This window comes from Vigna unguiculata, chromosome 8 (assembly GCF_004118075.2).
Source record: "Vigna unguiculata cultivar IT97K-499-35 chromosome 8, ASM411807v1, whole genome shotgun sequence".
Lineage (NCBI taxonomy): Eukaryota > Viridiplantae > Streptophyta > Magnoliopsida > Fabales > Fabaceae > Vigna > Vigna unguiculata.
The window spans coordinates 31,230,642-31,248,294 of NC_040286.1; the positions used below are offsets into that span (position 1 = coordinate 31,230,642).

A 17,653-nucleotide genomic window follows, 5' to 3' on the forward strand; every position below is an offset into this window, starting at 1 on the left:
ATTATTTACATTTATTTTTATAAAAAAAATAATAATAATCTTATTACTTTTTATCATTGGTATAAACACATCCTTGGGCTAATTTACGAAACAGGGTTCATTTTTTCTTTAAATTATGGATATGGATTTGATTTAAAAGTAATTACAGAGAGGATTAAGTCGTATATACATGCACGACTTTTTCAAGAAGCCATCAAAAGTAAGGATGAAAAAGCGAATAATTCCGATCCATTTTTGCTCGTTCCATGTTTTGGCTTGTAGAGTGCGGACCAAGTTGGCCGACCCTACAATTTAATATCATGTTTACTTTTTTTACCCGTCTCTTCCTACGGGTTGGCTCGGGGCCTACGGGCTGACCTACATATTTAATGAGTAAAATAAAAACTTTTTTATTTTCCATAACAATTGATATTCATTTTTTATTAAAATAATTCTAATTAGTTTACCTAATCAAAGACAAGAAACAATAGCAACGAAGATTATAGGTAGAGTATAATATCAACGTGTCACCTTACAAGACATATACCTAGAAATGTATAAAAAAATATTTCATATTCAAGAAGTAAAATTATTATCTTATATACAATGATTATACATAAAAATGATAATAATAATAATAATAATAATAATAATAATAACAACAACAACAACGACAACAACAACAACAACAATAATAATAATAATAATAATAAAAAGAACTTATAGAAACATCATGATGAATGATGTAAGAACTAAAAAATGAAAATATTTAATTTTGTAAGTGGGTTAGCGAGTCTGCCCCACTCCGCCTTTAGTCTATACGGGCTATGGACCTATACAAACCAACGAGTTCAACATCCTAATCTATATCCACATTTTTTTTATGCGAGTCTGGAAGTCGGTCCGCTGGCCTGTCTCAAATTTCCATCCTTAATAAACACTGCACGACTTCATTAAAATATAGATTAATGTGAGTTTTAATTTAATTTAACAAGTTTGACGGATATATTAGAATATTAAACACAAATTTAAAAGTCGAACATTTTTCTCACAATTTATTCAATATAAACTCGTCAACATACGATTTAATATTTACCATAATTAATTTAAAATGAGAGGTCATTTCGAAAGGAAATTGAACCCGTAGTAAATTTGCCCACATCCTCGTACCTTTTTCTGCATAAAGATAAAAATAAGGCTTAAATACATTTTTGTCCTCATTTTCGTAGTGTTTGTTGTGAATGGTCCTCATTTTGACAGAATGTTTAAAATAGTCCTCATTTTTACCGAATATTTAAAATGGTCCTCATTTTCGCAATTCGTGTTTTATTTGGCCCTTTTCTGTAACGCCGTTTAAATCATTAACGGAGCATTATACATGTGGCACAGTTTGTATTAGGGTGTGTTACGTGTACCGTACATGTGTGGTAATTAGATATTGGAGGATAAATAAGTGAGCTAGGGTTTTGGTGGTAAGGAATATTTGGACAGTTGGTGAGTTTTGGCAGTTGGTGAGTTTTGGCAATCTTGTTCATCCATTCCTAATTGGTGTTGCTGCAATCCCATTATACAGGTATGTTACGGTCTCAATCTTCTTCCTTTACCTCTGGTTGTAATCGTTGGAGGCAACCGTGTTGTATCACTTCGTGCACTGTTGGTGGTTTAACGAGAAATGGATTAACCCCGATTTGTAGCTGTAAAGAGATGACAGCTTTGAGGATGACAAGAACTCCAAATAATATTGGTAGAAAATTTTGGGTACAATCTGTTTTTATTTTTGTGTTAATAATAAATTGGTTTTAATTTTTGGTTTATTGATTAACAGAATGGTGGGTCCAATAATGTGGGCTGCAACTTTTTCAAATGGTGGTGTTGATGAAAAGGATGTCATCATCATGACACAAAGGAGACATATTAATGATTTGGAGAAGTCATTGAAGGTTGCTGAGAAAAGGGTGCAATTAGTAATAAGGTTGTTCACTTGTGTTGCTACTGTATTATTCGTACCGTTATTGTGTGTAATCTTTTAAAGTCCAATCTGTTTTGTAGTATTGTTAAATGAAGAGATGAATTAGTTTGATTATGTTGATATTAGTCCCAACATGTTCAAAATGACATCTTAATCTGAGTATTGAAGTAAGTGGTATTGATCTAAGCTTGGGAAAAATTAAATTGATCTAATTCTGAAAGAAGTTAAATTCATAACATTAATTCATCCTCATCAAAATGCACTACATCCATGTTTGGCAAAAGTGAAATTGAACGAAGTTTGAGGAAAGTCAAAATGTAGTACATCAATCATGAATTCTACATCAGAAATTCCAACAAATGACTAAGACGTTTGTAATTGATATCATGGCCTCCTCCTAATCTGTAATTTCATCCTAATGATTAACTGAAAAATTGAAATGAAGAGCGCAATTGCAATCCAATGATGAAATGACAAGTATTACCTATTTCCTTTGCAAATCCGAGCTCAAGAAAGACGAAGATGAAAAAATTTCCCTAATTGCAAAATTTCTCCTAAATTAAAAAATTAACGTTAATTAGGCATATGTACAGTACACTTAACACACCCTAATACAAACATGTACAATGCTCCGTTAATTATTTAAACGGCGTTACATGACCAAATAAAACACGAATTGTAAAAATGATGAACATTTAAAACATTCGATAAAAATGAGGACCATTTTAAACATTCTGTCAAAATGGGACCATCCGCAACAAACACTACAAAAATGAAGAAACAAAAAAATATTTAAGCCTAAAAATAATTCTCAAAATCATAATTCACTAACTTTTCAAACAAATATTTAAACTTTATGATATTATTGTATATATTTATCTTCTAATAGATTTTTTTTTATATTCAAGAAAAAAGATTGAAAAATCCAAGTCATCTTCATCTTCGTTCAATTCAACTTGTTTTTGAAAACTTTATTCAAGCATCCATAATTATTCATTCATAAATTAAAAAAAACATTTGTTTCTAGTGATGAAGAGGAGCTCAGAAAAAAAAAGAAAAAGAAAAAAAACGCAAGATAAAACTAAAAGAACCAGGTTAAGTTTCCTGGGTTCTGAAGGAACTAGGTTAAGGTGATCAGCAGAAGATGGAGCAGGAACAACAAAACCTTGAAAGCTTCTTAACATGGGCAGCACAACTTGGAATATCAGACTCATCAACACCCACCAACCAACCTCAACACTCTCCTTCCTCATGTTTGGGTTCTTCTTTATGTGTCGCTCATTTTCCTCACTCTGGCGGGTACTCAAAGATCCTTCTTACATACCCTAATTATCGTACATGTGCGTCGTAGTTAATCTAACCCTTGCATTGGATTTATCGCACCAATGACTTTTTGTTACATGGTGATTATTGCCCTCTTATTCTTGACGTGTATTTTCTTTGGTAATTAATCCGATTCTATAATAATAATGTAAAGGTTGATGCTTTTGACTTGTTTCTGGTAACAAAATTTACCCATTTTTGTGTATTGTTTGGAGAATGCTGCAGGAGAGGTTTGGGTGCTGTGAGAGACCTTAGGAGAGGGGAAATCGTTCTCAGAGTTCCAAAATCTGCTTTAATGACAAGAGAGAATGTTATGGAAGATGAAAAGCTCTGTTTTGCTGTCAATAGACACTCTTGTCTATCCTCAACTCAGGTTTCTTTCTTAGCAGTGTATGTGTTACTGAGTGTAATAGTTCTGTTGCTTGTTTTGTTTATGTTGTTCCTGTAATTTAATTTGTAACAATGTGCTAAAACCATAAGTCTTTATCATCTTGTTTTGGTTATTGGACGAAGCTAAATAGTTTTTGTTAAATTTATTAGGGCATTGTTGAACTTGGCTCTGAACACCTATTTGGATATGGCTTCATCATCATTCTTGTTGTATTCTTGCTTGTAATTGAATCTCACATACTGCTACACTTGTCTATAATGCAGATATTGATCGTTTGCTTGTTGTATGAAATGGGTAAAGGGAAGACTTCAAGGTGGCATCCTTACCTAATGCATTTGCCACACACTTATGACATACTAGCCATGTTTGGTGAATTTGAGAAGCGTGCTCTGCAAGTTCAGTTTCTGTTTGACATTTTAGTTTATCTTGTTAGGTTAGATTATAGCATCTTGGCTTATGATATTTATCAGCTTATCATCAATACTTTATGTAAGAATTAACTTATGATTTGTTTATTAGGTGGATGAAGCGGTGTGGGTCACCGAAAAAGCTATACTAAAGGCCAAATCAGAGTGGAAAGAATCTCATGCTTTGATGGAAGATCTCATGTTTAGGCCCCAGTTTTTAACATTTAAGGCTTGGGTTTGGGCTGCTGCAACGGTTAGTCAGTTAGAAACCAGGCCTTTGAGAGGGGAGATATATGCTTGCTAAAAGTAGTTTATTTATAATATTCAATTTGGTTTTCCAACACTTGCATGGACTGGAAACATCTTTAGTTTTGGATGTTTATCAACAAACTCTTCCTTGCCTTATCATGTACTTACATCCATGCTATTGTGACAGACTTATTTTCACTAATCTGTTTTAAGTTGTGCTACTTAATTATTTCACTGATAAGAAAAACCAACTAACTGTATTGAATGTTGGTTACTTTTTTTTGGTTGATGCAATAGTTTCTGCCTTCATGTAAATCATCACTCACTCTATAATTTGGTTACATTTGAACTACGTAAACTGTAGATATCTTCTCGAACATTGCATATACCATGGGATGAAGCTGGGTGCTTATGCCCTGTGGGTGACTTGTTTAATTATGATGCACCTGGAGAGGAGTCTGACATTGAGGATTTAGAACATTTGCTATCAAACTCTTCCATTCACGATACAAACTTATTAAATGGAGGCAAGAATATAATGGTAGATGCAGAACAGCTTGATTCTCATTCCCAAAGATTAACTGATGGTGGGTTTGAGGAAGATGTTAATGCATATTGCTTCTATGCCAGGGCACATTACAAGAAAGGCGATCAGGTATTTAACTATTTCTGGAAATTTTAGTTACTAATTTGAATTAAAATATTAGTTTAAGTTTCTAAATGTGAGAAAACGTGAATTAAAATTTCATTTGATTGATTGCATTGTAGGCTTTTGGGTCCATTTTCTTTGTCCTGTTTGAATTATTTGTCCTTGACTTGAATATAGTTTGTAGTCATAGATGTTATGTTTGTATCTATTTGATTAGGATACTGCTTTGAATCAATGATGCTTGGTGGTACCATTTCTGGGGAAGAAATTTAGTGGAGGCTGCCTTATTTCAACGTTAGGCCGGCCATAACTCGTGGCACAAACTTACCATTGCACTTAAAAATTACTCGTGAATAAAGGATCACTTGTTGGAACACGATATAAGTCCTTTTCTTTCACAAAGTATGACCCTACCAATTGAGTCAACCCTTATTGGAGACATTTAGTGGTATCAAGCTGCACTTCAACTCAACTCTCTATACATGTTAGATGTTTAAGCCTTCACCACACAATCTAAGTCTAGAAACCCTTATCAGTTATAACTGTGATTGGATTTCTAAGAAATTGCTATTGTCTTATGTTTAAGTTAACTGAATAAAAAAATTGGGATTGGACAAACTGTACCCAAGATTTGTACACATCCTTTAGAACCAGCTTTTAAAATGATGAGAACAAAATTACCCGGCTGTGTGGCTTTAAGCTCAGGCAAACTACCGGTGGATGTTCTTATTAGTAGTATTGTGCAATGCATGAGGCCCTTCTCAAGATAGGATTATATTTAGGATATGGAGCAGTAAACGTAGCTTCTGTTTGGTTACATATCCAATTCAGAGTGTGAATGTTACTGATTGCTTTTCTCAATAAATATAAATGTAATTTATCATAAATCTTAACTGGAACTAAAATTCTATAAACAAAGTTAGTTAGTTATCTCCCGTAAATTATTCAATTTTGCAGGGACTGATATTTTCTAATCCTACTTCCATTTGAATATTTTCCAGAGGTCACTAGTACCATGTCTGTCTTCAGTCTCTACATTCCGTTGTTTAGTAAATAGGGAATTACTAATTACTTTATCCTCACCAGGTTCTATTATGCTATGGAACTTACACAAACTTGGAGCTTCTTGAACACTATGGCTTTCTCCTACAAGAAAATCCAAATGACAAAGTTTTTATCCCTTTGGAACCAACTATATATCTTTCCACTTCATGGTCTATGGAATCACTCTATATCCATCATAATGGGAAGCCTTCATTTGCACTACTTGCTGCATTGCGGTTGTGGGCAACCCCTCAAAACAAGAGGAAGTCTGTAGGACATCTTGTGTATTCTGGTTCCCAAGTGTCAGCAGACAATGAAATTTTCATCACGAAATGGCTGTCCAAAACTTGTGCCACTGTGTTAAAGAATCTGCCGACATCTATTGATGAAGACACCTTGCTCTTGAATGCAATGCACAGTAGCCAAGATTTTTTCACTTTCATGGAGATCACAAAATCTATGTCTTCCAGGGATGAGATCTATACCTTCTTAGAAGCACATGATATGAAAGATGCACATAGTTTCACTGACGAAATATTATCTAGAAAAGCAAGAAGGTCCATGGATAGGTGGAAATTAGCTGTCCAATGGAGGCTGAAGTATAAGAAAGTCCTCTTTGATTCTATCTCTTATTGTACTGAAATACTTGATTCTTTCATAAAATAATGATGTTTTAGTTTACTTATAGCTAAAGTTTTTTATTGTTTATCCTTCTTCAAATAATAGTTTTTTATTGATCGAAAGAAGAAAGATAAATGACATTATTTTACCGAAAATAGGAAAGTTAACCTTATGCAACAACAATAATTTGAAGTTTTTACAAATATATGCTATCATGACATAGATGATTTTAGAAAGAAAAATGATACTTTGACTACTAAAATTTGACAATCTTTTTTTACAATATGAGATGTTATTTTTTAAGTAGTTTTGGAATATTGAGAATGAGAAAAATGAAAAAATGAAAAAACATCTAAAAAACGACATCTTATATTATAAAAGAAAGTCGTCAAAAAATTATTTTTCTTTTAAAAGATGTTGGCAAGCAATATTTTTTTATTAGTTTTTTGTTCTCACATTCAATTTCTAATACGTCACAGAATTATTATGTATGATGCACTAGAAATTATTATGTAACTACGATGTTTTTAATCACTTTTTGTTGTCAAAATCTGGATTTGATTGAACATGGGTTAAACCTGAAAGTTTAGCAGTATAAGAAATCCAACATATGTGCTGGATGAGCATAATTATAAATTTCATTCAACAAATAACTTATGTGCAAGATAATCTTTTATAAATGAGTCAAATATTGTTCCAAGGTTTAGTGATTTAACTTTACTTGAACCGGTTTCGATAAATAATGGGTAATTCTACCTTTCAAATATAATCTCATAAATTTATAATAAAACCCCAAAAAATATTTTAGAGATACAAAAGTCTAAATGAAATATAATTATGTTAATTAATAAATTACAACAACAAGAACAAATTTTCATAAAAAAAATGACAAAAAGTAAAAGTTGATATAAATAACTAAATATGCTTTACACAAGAATAATTGGTAAAATAATTTATATCGTTTTGTAAATATTAATAAATATAAATATTAATAAATAATTTATATCCTCTGCTTCTTCCTTCCGGCCATTTAAAAGTTAAATAAGTATAAATTATTACTGTTCTTTTTATAATTTTTATTTAAAAGTTAAATAAGTATAAATTATTACTGTTCTTTTTATAATTTTTATTTTTAAGTACTAAATAAACATTAATTATTATTTTTATCTTTATTTTTATTCTTTAACTTTGTACATACATTTAATTTCTTATCTTTTTTATTGATACAATTGTTTTTACTATAATTGTAAACATCTCTATTTTGTTAGTACAAATTAATGAATTCATTCTTTTATTAAATTTTTAAAATTTTCAATAAATTTATGAATCCATGGAAATTCTTTTTTAAAATTTTCATTTAGGTTTAGAGTTTATGAAAACTAAGAATTCTTTCATTAAAATTTTCAAACTTTCAATAAATTTCAAAAAATTTAGTGTTTATGAATTATCAAATCATTCATTTAAAATACACCAAATTTATTGAACAATTCTTTTATTAAATTTTAAAACTTTTCAACGAGTTTATAAATCCATGGAACAATTTTTTTTAAAAATTTTTAATTAAATTGTAAAATTTAAAATTTATGAATTCTTTCGTTAAAATTTTTAATAAATATTAAATTTTAAAAATTTTGAACAAGTTTATGAATCCATGGAACAATTTTTTTTTAATTTTTAATTAAATTATAAAGTTTAAAATTTATGAATTCTTTCGTTAAAATTTTTAATAAATTTGAAAGTTTAGGATTTATGAATTATCAATTCATTCATTCATTTACACCGAATTCATTCATTCTTTTAAATTTTAAAATGCACAATGACATACCAGTAATAGACCATGTATGACTTCATCAATTAGAAAGATTGAAATCTTAACATCTATCATGAAAAAAAAAATAAAAATACTCACCCTCGTATCCCTTAAAAGTATTAAAATTTTCAAACAAACAAAGCTACTTCATATGTTAAAAAATAGAAAGAAAAAAATCAACGAAAAAAAGAAGGCAAAATATAAAAATAAAAAACAATACTCAAAGATAAAACTTCTAAAAACATAATAAAAACTTTAAAGAAGTATCTGAAAATTTCCCAAAAGAAACTAAGTGTTTAAAAATATTAATCAAATACTTGTGCAGACAGAAAATCCATCAACGAAGGCATGTATAGAGAGATGGATCAGATTTATTTGGCTTGGTTTCTCAAACGAGAAAAATCGCACAGTTTGTTCAGCGTCGATCACCTGGGGAAAAAATCATCACTTCCATCTCCAAAACAACGTGCACATTGAAATGTTAACACCCATACACCCTAAAGTTGAAATAAACCCTAATGGCATATAAATTCAAGATTAAAATTCACGCAAAATAGAAAAAAAAATACTAAAGCAAACAGAAAAAAGAAAAAAAAAAACTAAAGCATAACCTAATTTCAGCGAAAGATTTTAATGCGAATAGAATTTGGCGGTTGGGGTAGCACGAAGGAGATGCAGTTTTTACGTAAATAGGAGGAACCCTAACTTGAGGTTGGATGAAGCTATTACTTCTTAGTAGTCATTTATAAAGACCAAGGAAACAGGCTAATTCTGTTAGGCCCACGATGCCAATTGGGCCTTAGTCTGATTTTTAGAGTTAGCCTAAGGTCAAATTTACAGCTTTACCTTTTCAAATTAAAGTAATGGATTTTGAAGGATTTGGATTGTTATTTTTTGCGTGGTTGCCTTATATTTTTATATTTTTATAAAATTATAATTGTTTTTAATAACATTTTATTTAACATATAATATTTTTTTAACATAATATTATAATTATACTATTAAAAATATATTATCATTCATATCTTTAATTTAAGTTTTATATTTATTTCATTGTACTAGCGCTTAGGGATGGCAACGGGGCGAGGCGGGTACGGGTATCATGATCCCATCCCCATCCCCATAATAAAAATTCATCCCCATCCCCATCCCCAAACCCAACGGGTATACAACTTTTGACCCATCCCCATCCCCACCGGGTAACGGGTATTTTCTTATACCCATACTCATACCCATTTTTTTATTGTTCCATATATCAATTAAATATTTTTTATAAAAAAAATTTAAAAATCACACCAACGGAATCATGATACTATCAAAATATTCAATATTAAAATAACATACTCTTTTTGATTTTCATGATGTCAAATATTAAGAAAAATATTATAATAGTATAAATCTCAAATTAAAGTATCAAATAACAACTAAATAAAATTCAAATAATTAAATGGAGATTGACTGTCATTATTGGAACTTTGAAAGGGAGTTGGTTGTTGTGAACACTGTGGTGGACTTGGTACCTGCAAATCTTGATCTCCTGTGCTCATTTTCTCTAGAAACTAACATACGTAACAAAAAAAAATCAAACAAAGTAAAAAGGTTAATTTCTTTTTTAACAAAATATAAAAGGAAAACCAATAATCAAGTTTAAAAATATTTCAAATATTTTTTATACTATTAAAAATTTATATTATACCACTTAAACGAAATAACACAAATAACAAAATTAAATTAATAATAATTCAAATTTAAACATAGATTCTTCATCTTTTGATCTTGAATTAAATTAAGGATTTATGCAATTGAGCACTTAAAATTGAGAATTAAACATTATCATGAAACAAAAAATAAATAATAAATAAAATTATCATAAAGGAGTAAAGATAATTAAATGTGTGACCCAAATGTGAGAATATCCATTTGAACATAACATAACGAAAAAAAAAATGTATAATTAAGATTATGATAAAAGGAAAAGTACCTTGAAGATCTACTTAAACCTTAAAGAACAAGCCAAACAATTAAAAGAGAGTAAAAAAGTGTATAACCAAAGTAACAAAAAGAAGAGCTACAAAATAAGAGTCAAACATTTTCATAAAAATAAATAAATAAATAAAGATAATCAAATGTGTAACCTAAAAATTATTTCATAGAATGAAATTGAGGAACACCTATTTGAACATAACCATGTATAGAGAGTAAAAATTATATAATAAGAAAAAGAAAAATTACCTTCAAAATTAAATCTTCAAAAACAAACCAGACAATTGAGAGAGTAAACAAAGTGTATAACAAAAAACAAAGAGAATGAGAAATATGTTATATATATATATATATATATTATATTATATATTATATTACTATGTATATATATATTATATGTGTGGATATCTTATGTTTATATATATATATATATATATATAATTATTTATATATATTATATTATATTATATATTATATTATTATTACTATGTATATATATTATATGTGTGGATATCTTATGTTTATATATATATATATATTTTATAGATATATATTTATTTTAAGTATATATTATATTATATTATATAATAATATAAATATAATAATATATATTATATTATTATGTATATATATTATATGTATATGCGTAGATATTTTATGCTTTTATATATATATATATATATATATATATATATATATATATATATATATATATATATATATATATATATATATATTTCTTTTAAATTTTTATAAATTTGTAATGTTATAAATTTGTTTATAAAAGATCTCACTAGTTAAATGATTAATTTATTTTATACGTATATATTATATATATTATACTATATTATTATGTATATATATTATATGTATATTATATTATATTATATTATATTATATTACATGTATATGTGTAAATATATATATATATATATATATATATATATATATATATATAAATAAGTATATTTTATTTATATGTATATATACTATATTATATTATATTATATTATATTATATTATATTTTATGTGTAAATATATTATTTATTTATATATATTTTTTAGATTATTTAATAAATTATAAATAGTTTAGTAATTTAAGCGGGGACGGGTATTTGGGCGGGTATATATATATCCCCATCCCCATCCCCATCCCCAGTTGAAAATTTCGGGTATTACCCATACCCATACCCATACCCAGTCAAAGCGGGGATTCCCCGTCAAAACGGGGACGGATTCGGGTGATACCGACGGGCACGGGTTTATTTGCCATCTCTACTAGCGTAGCCATTCTAACAAGGATTAAAAGAGAAAAATTTGAGCCGGTGCTTTCTATAATAATCAATCTGTAGTGCTTCATGTATTAATTGTTCTTTTAACAAAAAAAGTTAGTTATGAATATTTTTTCGTGTTCAGTGATAATTATTATTGTTTTAGGTTCTTAAAAAGTTTAATTGTATAAAAAGTATTTTATGCAACTCCTTACTTTTACTATTTACTTACATAACAAACAAAAGAACTACAACGATAAATATAATCTTGATAAGAAGCATTAATATAATATACAAGTTTAAGATTAGTTATACACAATATTAAAAGTAATATAATATATTAAAATTTAGTTGTCTTAGTCTTTTTCTAATATTCTGAAAACTGTCAACCTTACATAAATGAGTAAAAAAAAAATGTCAACTCAACTCAAGAATGGTGGATTACACTCATAGTTTGCCCGAAATAAAATATATTTTAATATAATATATTAAAATTTAGTTGTCTTAGTCTTTTTCTAATATTCTGAAAACGGTCAACCTTACAGAAATGAGTAAAAAAAAATGTCAAACTCAACTCAAGGATGGTGGATTATACTCATAGTTTGCCCGAAATAAAATTACTTAATTAAAAAAACTAGAAATATGTAAAATAAAAAAGTAAAAAAACTATATTTTGTAACATGTTATTTCAACATGTTTTGTTTGTTATACCCAAGTTCATGATAGAATTTTTATAGCGACAAAATGCTATATTTTAGAAGATAAGTTAAGGATAATGGACCTAAAAAAAAAAGGACATATATAAGGAATTCATTAATAATTTTAGGGGAATATCTTTCTGCACCCCATATTTTTTTACTAAACCCCAAAAGCAAGTTAAAAAATCAAAATTTGCCACCTCTTCTTCCCTCTTCCTCTCCGAGAACATCTCCCTACTTTCTTCCACCTTCACCTCATCTTCTGCTTTCATCACCCTATCTTCTCCCACCTCTATTCCATTTTCACTTTCACCCCATCTTCTTCTTCCACCTTCACCTCAACCCTAAAAACTATTCACAAACAAATTGAAAGAGCATAATAATTTGAAGTGTAAAGAAGAAGATGAGAGAATTGACGATGAAAGACGTGAAATGTAAGTTACGAATTTTACAAATCATGTTCATTTCATATTATACAATCTGCAATGCAAAATTACATTTCGGATTGTAGAATCCGTAATGCAAAATTACATTTTTTATTGTACAATCCATAATATAAATTTGCATTACGAATTGTATACTTCGAAGTGTAAATTTGCATTCTAGATCGTACAATTAAGAATATTTATGCATTGCACAATCTTGATATAGTTTAGGCATGAATATAATTGGAATTTTAAAAAATATGGGGTGCAGGAAGAAATTCCCTAATTTTAGTTCCTTTTTTTATATTGTGAATTTTATTACCAACACAAGTTAAATGGTATTATGAGTACTGGTTATCCTCGTTGGTGGATCTTGGCCAATAATTTTGGGAGAGTCAAAATAATACTCTCAAATTTTATATATTTAATTATTGTTACTAATACAATAAGTGTCCTACTAACCAGTGCCCTTAGGGTACTAAATAAGAATAATTAATACGCATTGAATAAGAATAATTAATACGCATTTAAATTTACAAAATTTCATAGTTAAATATAATATTAAAGAAATTCTGACCTAATAATTATTCATGTAGATTTACTTTATTTGGAGGACAAAAATGCAAATAAGTATTGTATAACTATGTTTAATATTTTATTTGATGCAGACAATTAAAAATTTAAAAAGTAATAAAATAACTATATCCACATCCATTTTGGATCCAAATAATGGATGTGGATCAAAATTTGTGTCCATAGGGCTAACACCAAAGAATTTGACAGATTTTTTGTCGGGGCCAACGAGGCCAAATTTCAGCATGGGATATGAACTTGGATGACTTTCGAACAAATTTCGGTCGGAGACGACGTGACCAAATTTGGGCTAAGGTGGACTCGACAAAATTTCAGTCGAGATCGACTTGACTAGATTCGACTGAATTTCGGCAGGGCCGATTTTGCCTAATACGACCAAATTTTGGCCAGAGTTGACTTGGCCAAATATGGCCACATTTGGGCCAAAGCCTGATCAGTCAAATTTCGGTCAGGGTTGATTCCATTAAATTCGTCGGTCGAAACCGAATTGACTAAATATGGCAAATTTTTGATCACAACCGACTAAGTTGAATATAGTAAAATTTCGTTCGGGACTTATTCGACCGAATACGGCTAAATTTGGGCTAGTACCGACTCCACCAAATTTTGGTCATGACCAACTTGACTAAATTTGGCCAAATTTAGGTAAGGACCGACTTGCCTAAATATGACAAAATTTCGGTCGCGATCGACTCTGCCGAATACGACCAAATTTAGGCCAGGACCAACTCGGTCAAATTTTGGTCGATGCCAACGTGACCGAATTTTGACCGAAGCCGACTTGATTGAATTCAGCAGAATTTCGATCGTGGCCGACTCAGTTGAATACGACCAAATTTTGATCGTGACCAACTCATTTGAATATGACCAAATTTCACCCTAGGCCGTCTGAACCAAATACAACCAAATTTGGGTCAGGGCCGGCTCAGCTTAATCTCAATCGGGGCCAAGTCGATTGAATTCGGTCGAATTTTTACTGTAGCCAACTTGGCTGAATACAACCAAATTTTGGCCACGAGTGTCTTGGTTGAATACGGTCAAATTTTGTCTAAGTCAACTCAGCACAATGTAGTCAAATTTGGACCGTCTCACGTCTCACGTTCCACGTTTCACGTCTCACATCCCACGTTCCACGTCCCACGTCGCACGTCGCAGGTCCACGTCACACGTCTCACGTCCCACGTCTCATGTATTACGTCTCACATCTCATGTCTCACGTCCCACATTTCAAGTCCCACGTCCCACGTCTCATGTCTCACGTCACGTCACACGTCACACGTCACATGTCCCACATCTCACGTTCCACGTCCCACGTCGTATGTACCATGTCTCACGTCCCATGTCCCATGTTCTCACATTACACGTCTCACGTCTCACGTCACACGTCCAACTTCTCACGTCCCACGTCCCACGTCCCACGTCTCACGTCCCATGTCCCACATTCCACGTTCCGGGTCCCACATCTCATGTTTCACGTCCCATGTTCCACGTTCCACGTCCCACGTCTCACGTCACATGTTCCACATCCCACGTCAAACGTCGAATGTACCACGTCTCACGTCCCACGTCCAAAGTTACATGTACCATGTCTTACGTCCCATGTCTTATGTTTTCACATTTCACGTTTCACATCTCACATCACGTTCCACGTCTCATGTATCATGTCTCACGTCCCATGTCTCACATACGGTCAAATTTTGTATAAGTTAACTCAGCCCAATGTAGTCAAATTTGGGTCATCTCACGTTTCACGTCCCATGTCTCACATTCCACGTTTCACGTCTCATGTCGCACATCCCACATCCCACGTGACACGTCTCATGTATCACGTCTCACGTCTCACGTTTTAAGTTTCACGTCCTACGTCTTACATTCCACGTTTGAAGTCTCACGTCTCACGTCACATGTCATGTCTCACGTCCCACATCCCACATTCCACGTGACACGTCCCAAATTCCACGTTCAATGTCGCATGTACCACGTCTCATGTCCCACGTCCGATGTTCTCACATTTCACGTCTCACTTCTCACATTTCACGTCTCACGTCTCACGTCTCACATCTCACGTTTCACGTCTCACTTTACATGTTCCACTTCTCACGTCCCACGTTCTACATCTAACGTCCAACGTCTGACGTTCTACGTCTCACGTCCAACGTCTCAAGTCCCACGTCTCACGTCAAACGTCACATGTACCACGTCTCACGTCTCACGTCCAAAGTCGCATGTACCATGTCTCATGTCCCGTGTCCTATGTTCTCACGTTTCACGTCACGTCTCATGTCTCACGTTTCACGTCTCACGTCCCACGTCCCACGTCTCACGTTCCATGTCTATCGTTCCACGTCTCACGTCCTACGTCTCAAGTTCCACGTCCCACGTCTCACGTCCAACGTCGCATGTACTACGTCTCACGTCCCACGTCTCACGTTTCACGTCATGTCCCACGTCTCACGTCTCATGTCTCACGTCTCATTTTCCACAGCTCACGTTCTACTTCTCACGTTCTACGTCCCACGTCTCATGTCTCACATTTCATATCTCACATTTCACGTCTCACGGTTCACGTCTAACGTTTTACGTCTCACGTCACATCCCACATACCACATCTCACGTTTCACGTCCCACGTCGTACGTACCACGTCCCATGTTTTCACATTCCACGTCCTACGTCACACGTCACACGTCCCACGTCTCACGTTTTACGTCCCACGTTCCACGTCTCACGTCACGCGTCTCACGTCTCACATCCAACGTTCCATGTATCACGTCTCACGTCCCATGTACCACGTCTCACATTCCATGTCCCATGTTCTCACATTCCACGTCTCACGTCTCACGTCTCACGTCTCACGTCTCACGTCTCACGCCTCACGTCTCACGTTTCACGTCCTACGTCTCACGTTTCACGTCCTACGTCTCACGTTCCACGTTCCACGTCTCACATCTCATCTTACGTCTCTGGTCTCACGTTCCCCTTCTCATCTCACGTCTCACGCCCCACGTTCCATTCCAACGTCCCAGGTCTCATTCTCACGTCACACGTTCCACATCTCATATCTATAGTTTAAGTTTTATATTTGTTCCGGTCTAGAATTAAGGACCAAATAATTAACTATCGTCCAAAATTCTCTTTTTTCTTTCCTTAATCCCTTCTGTATGTATAAGATCTTTTAGTCTTAAAACTGCTATCTTATTGCCAACTAACCTATTCACTTCTCCACTATTCTCTCATGAAATCTCGCATGGGGTGGTTATTCCTAAAATCTAAGGATATTTGTTCGTCACCTCGGCCCAAATGCTCATCACCTCGGCCTGTGACTGAAACTCGTTGTTTTCTTGATAAATATTTAATGAGTCAGAATCCAAATGAGCATGTTGAGGTCGTCCATTCCTTGGATGGTGCAATATCCATTCTAATGAGAATTAAAAGTATTATATTTATTTTGACCAGGTGTTGTCTATAATAATCAATCTGTAATGCTTTATGTATTAATTTTTTTAACAAAAAAAACCTTTGCTTGTGATTTTTTTCGTGTTCAGTGATAATTATTATTGTTTTAGGTTCTTAAAAAGTTTAAATATGCCTTGTATAAAAAGTATTTTATGAAACTCCTTACTTTCACTGATCACCTACATAACAAAAAAAGAACTACAACGATAAATGTAATATTGATAAGAAGCATTAATATAATATACAAGGTTAAGATTAGTTATACACACTTAAAATTAATATAATATATTAAAATTTAGTTGTCTTAGTCTTTTTCTAATATTTTGAAAACGGTTAACCTTACAAAAATGAGTAAAATGAAAATGTCAACTCAACTTAAGGATGGTGGAATACACATTATAGCTTGCCCGAAATAAAATTACTTTATTTAAAAAACTAGAAATATATGAAATAAATAAAGTAAAAAAACTATATTTTGTATGCTATTTCGACATGTTTTGTTACGTGCCCAAGTTCATGAGAGAATTTTTATAGAAAAACTACTATTTTTTAGAAGATAAGCTAAGGATAATGGACCTGAAAAAAAAAGTATATAAGGACTTCACTAACAATTTTTGAGAAATATCTTTCTACATCCCATATTTTTTTACTAAATCCTATAAGCAAGTTAAAAAGTCAAATTTGACCTCCTCTTCTTCTCTTCTCCTCTCCCACAATACTTTCCTCCACCTCCACCTCCACCTCCACCTATCTTCTTCTTCCACATCCAACTCCACCCCGTCTTC

The 17,653-nt window shown here is 31.9% G+C and overlaps 1 protein-coding gene and 1 non-coding gene across 3 annotated transcripts; one reads left to right on the plus strand and one right to left on the minus strand.

The window, feature by feature from the left end:
* Positions 1–2,978: 2,978 nt before the first annotated feature.
* On the plus strand, positions 2,979–6,698 carry LOC114193434 (protein SET DOMAIN GROUP 40). Of its 2 annotated transcripts, none has more exons than XM_028083234.1 (6): positions 2,979–3,247; positions 3,497–3,644; positions 3,926–4,057; positions 4,182–4,322; positions 4,683–4,973; positions 6,054–6,698. In XM_028083234.1, the coding sequence occupies exons 1-6, from the start codon at positions 3,093–3,095 to the stop codon at positions 6,675–6,677; spliced, it is 1,491 nt and encodes a 496-aa protein (XP_027939035.1). In that variant the 5' UTR covers positions 2,979–3,092; the 3' UTR covers positions 6,678–6,698. The 2 variants fall into 2 exon arrangements, with proteins under 2 accessions (XP_027939035.1, XP_027939036.1); XM_028083235.1 differs by having other exon boundaries at positions 3,239–3,351.
* A 2,104-nt stretch (positions 6,699–8,802) lies between these two features.
* LOC114195728 lies at positions 8,803–8,896 on the minus strand. Its single transcript, XR_003606561.1, has one exon. It is a non-coding gene; the product is annotated as a small nucleolar RNA Z103 (small nucleolar RNA).
* Between the last annotated feature and the right edge of the window lie 8,757 nt (positions 8,897–17,653).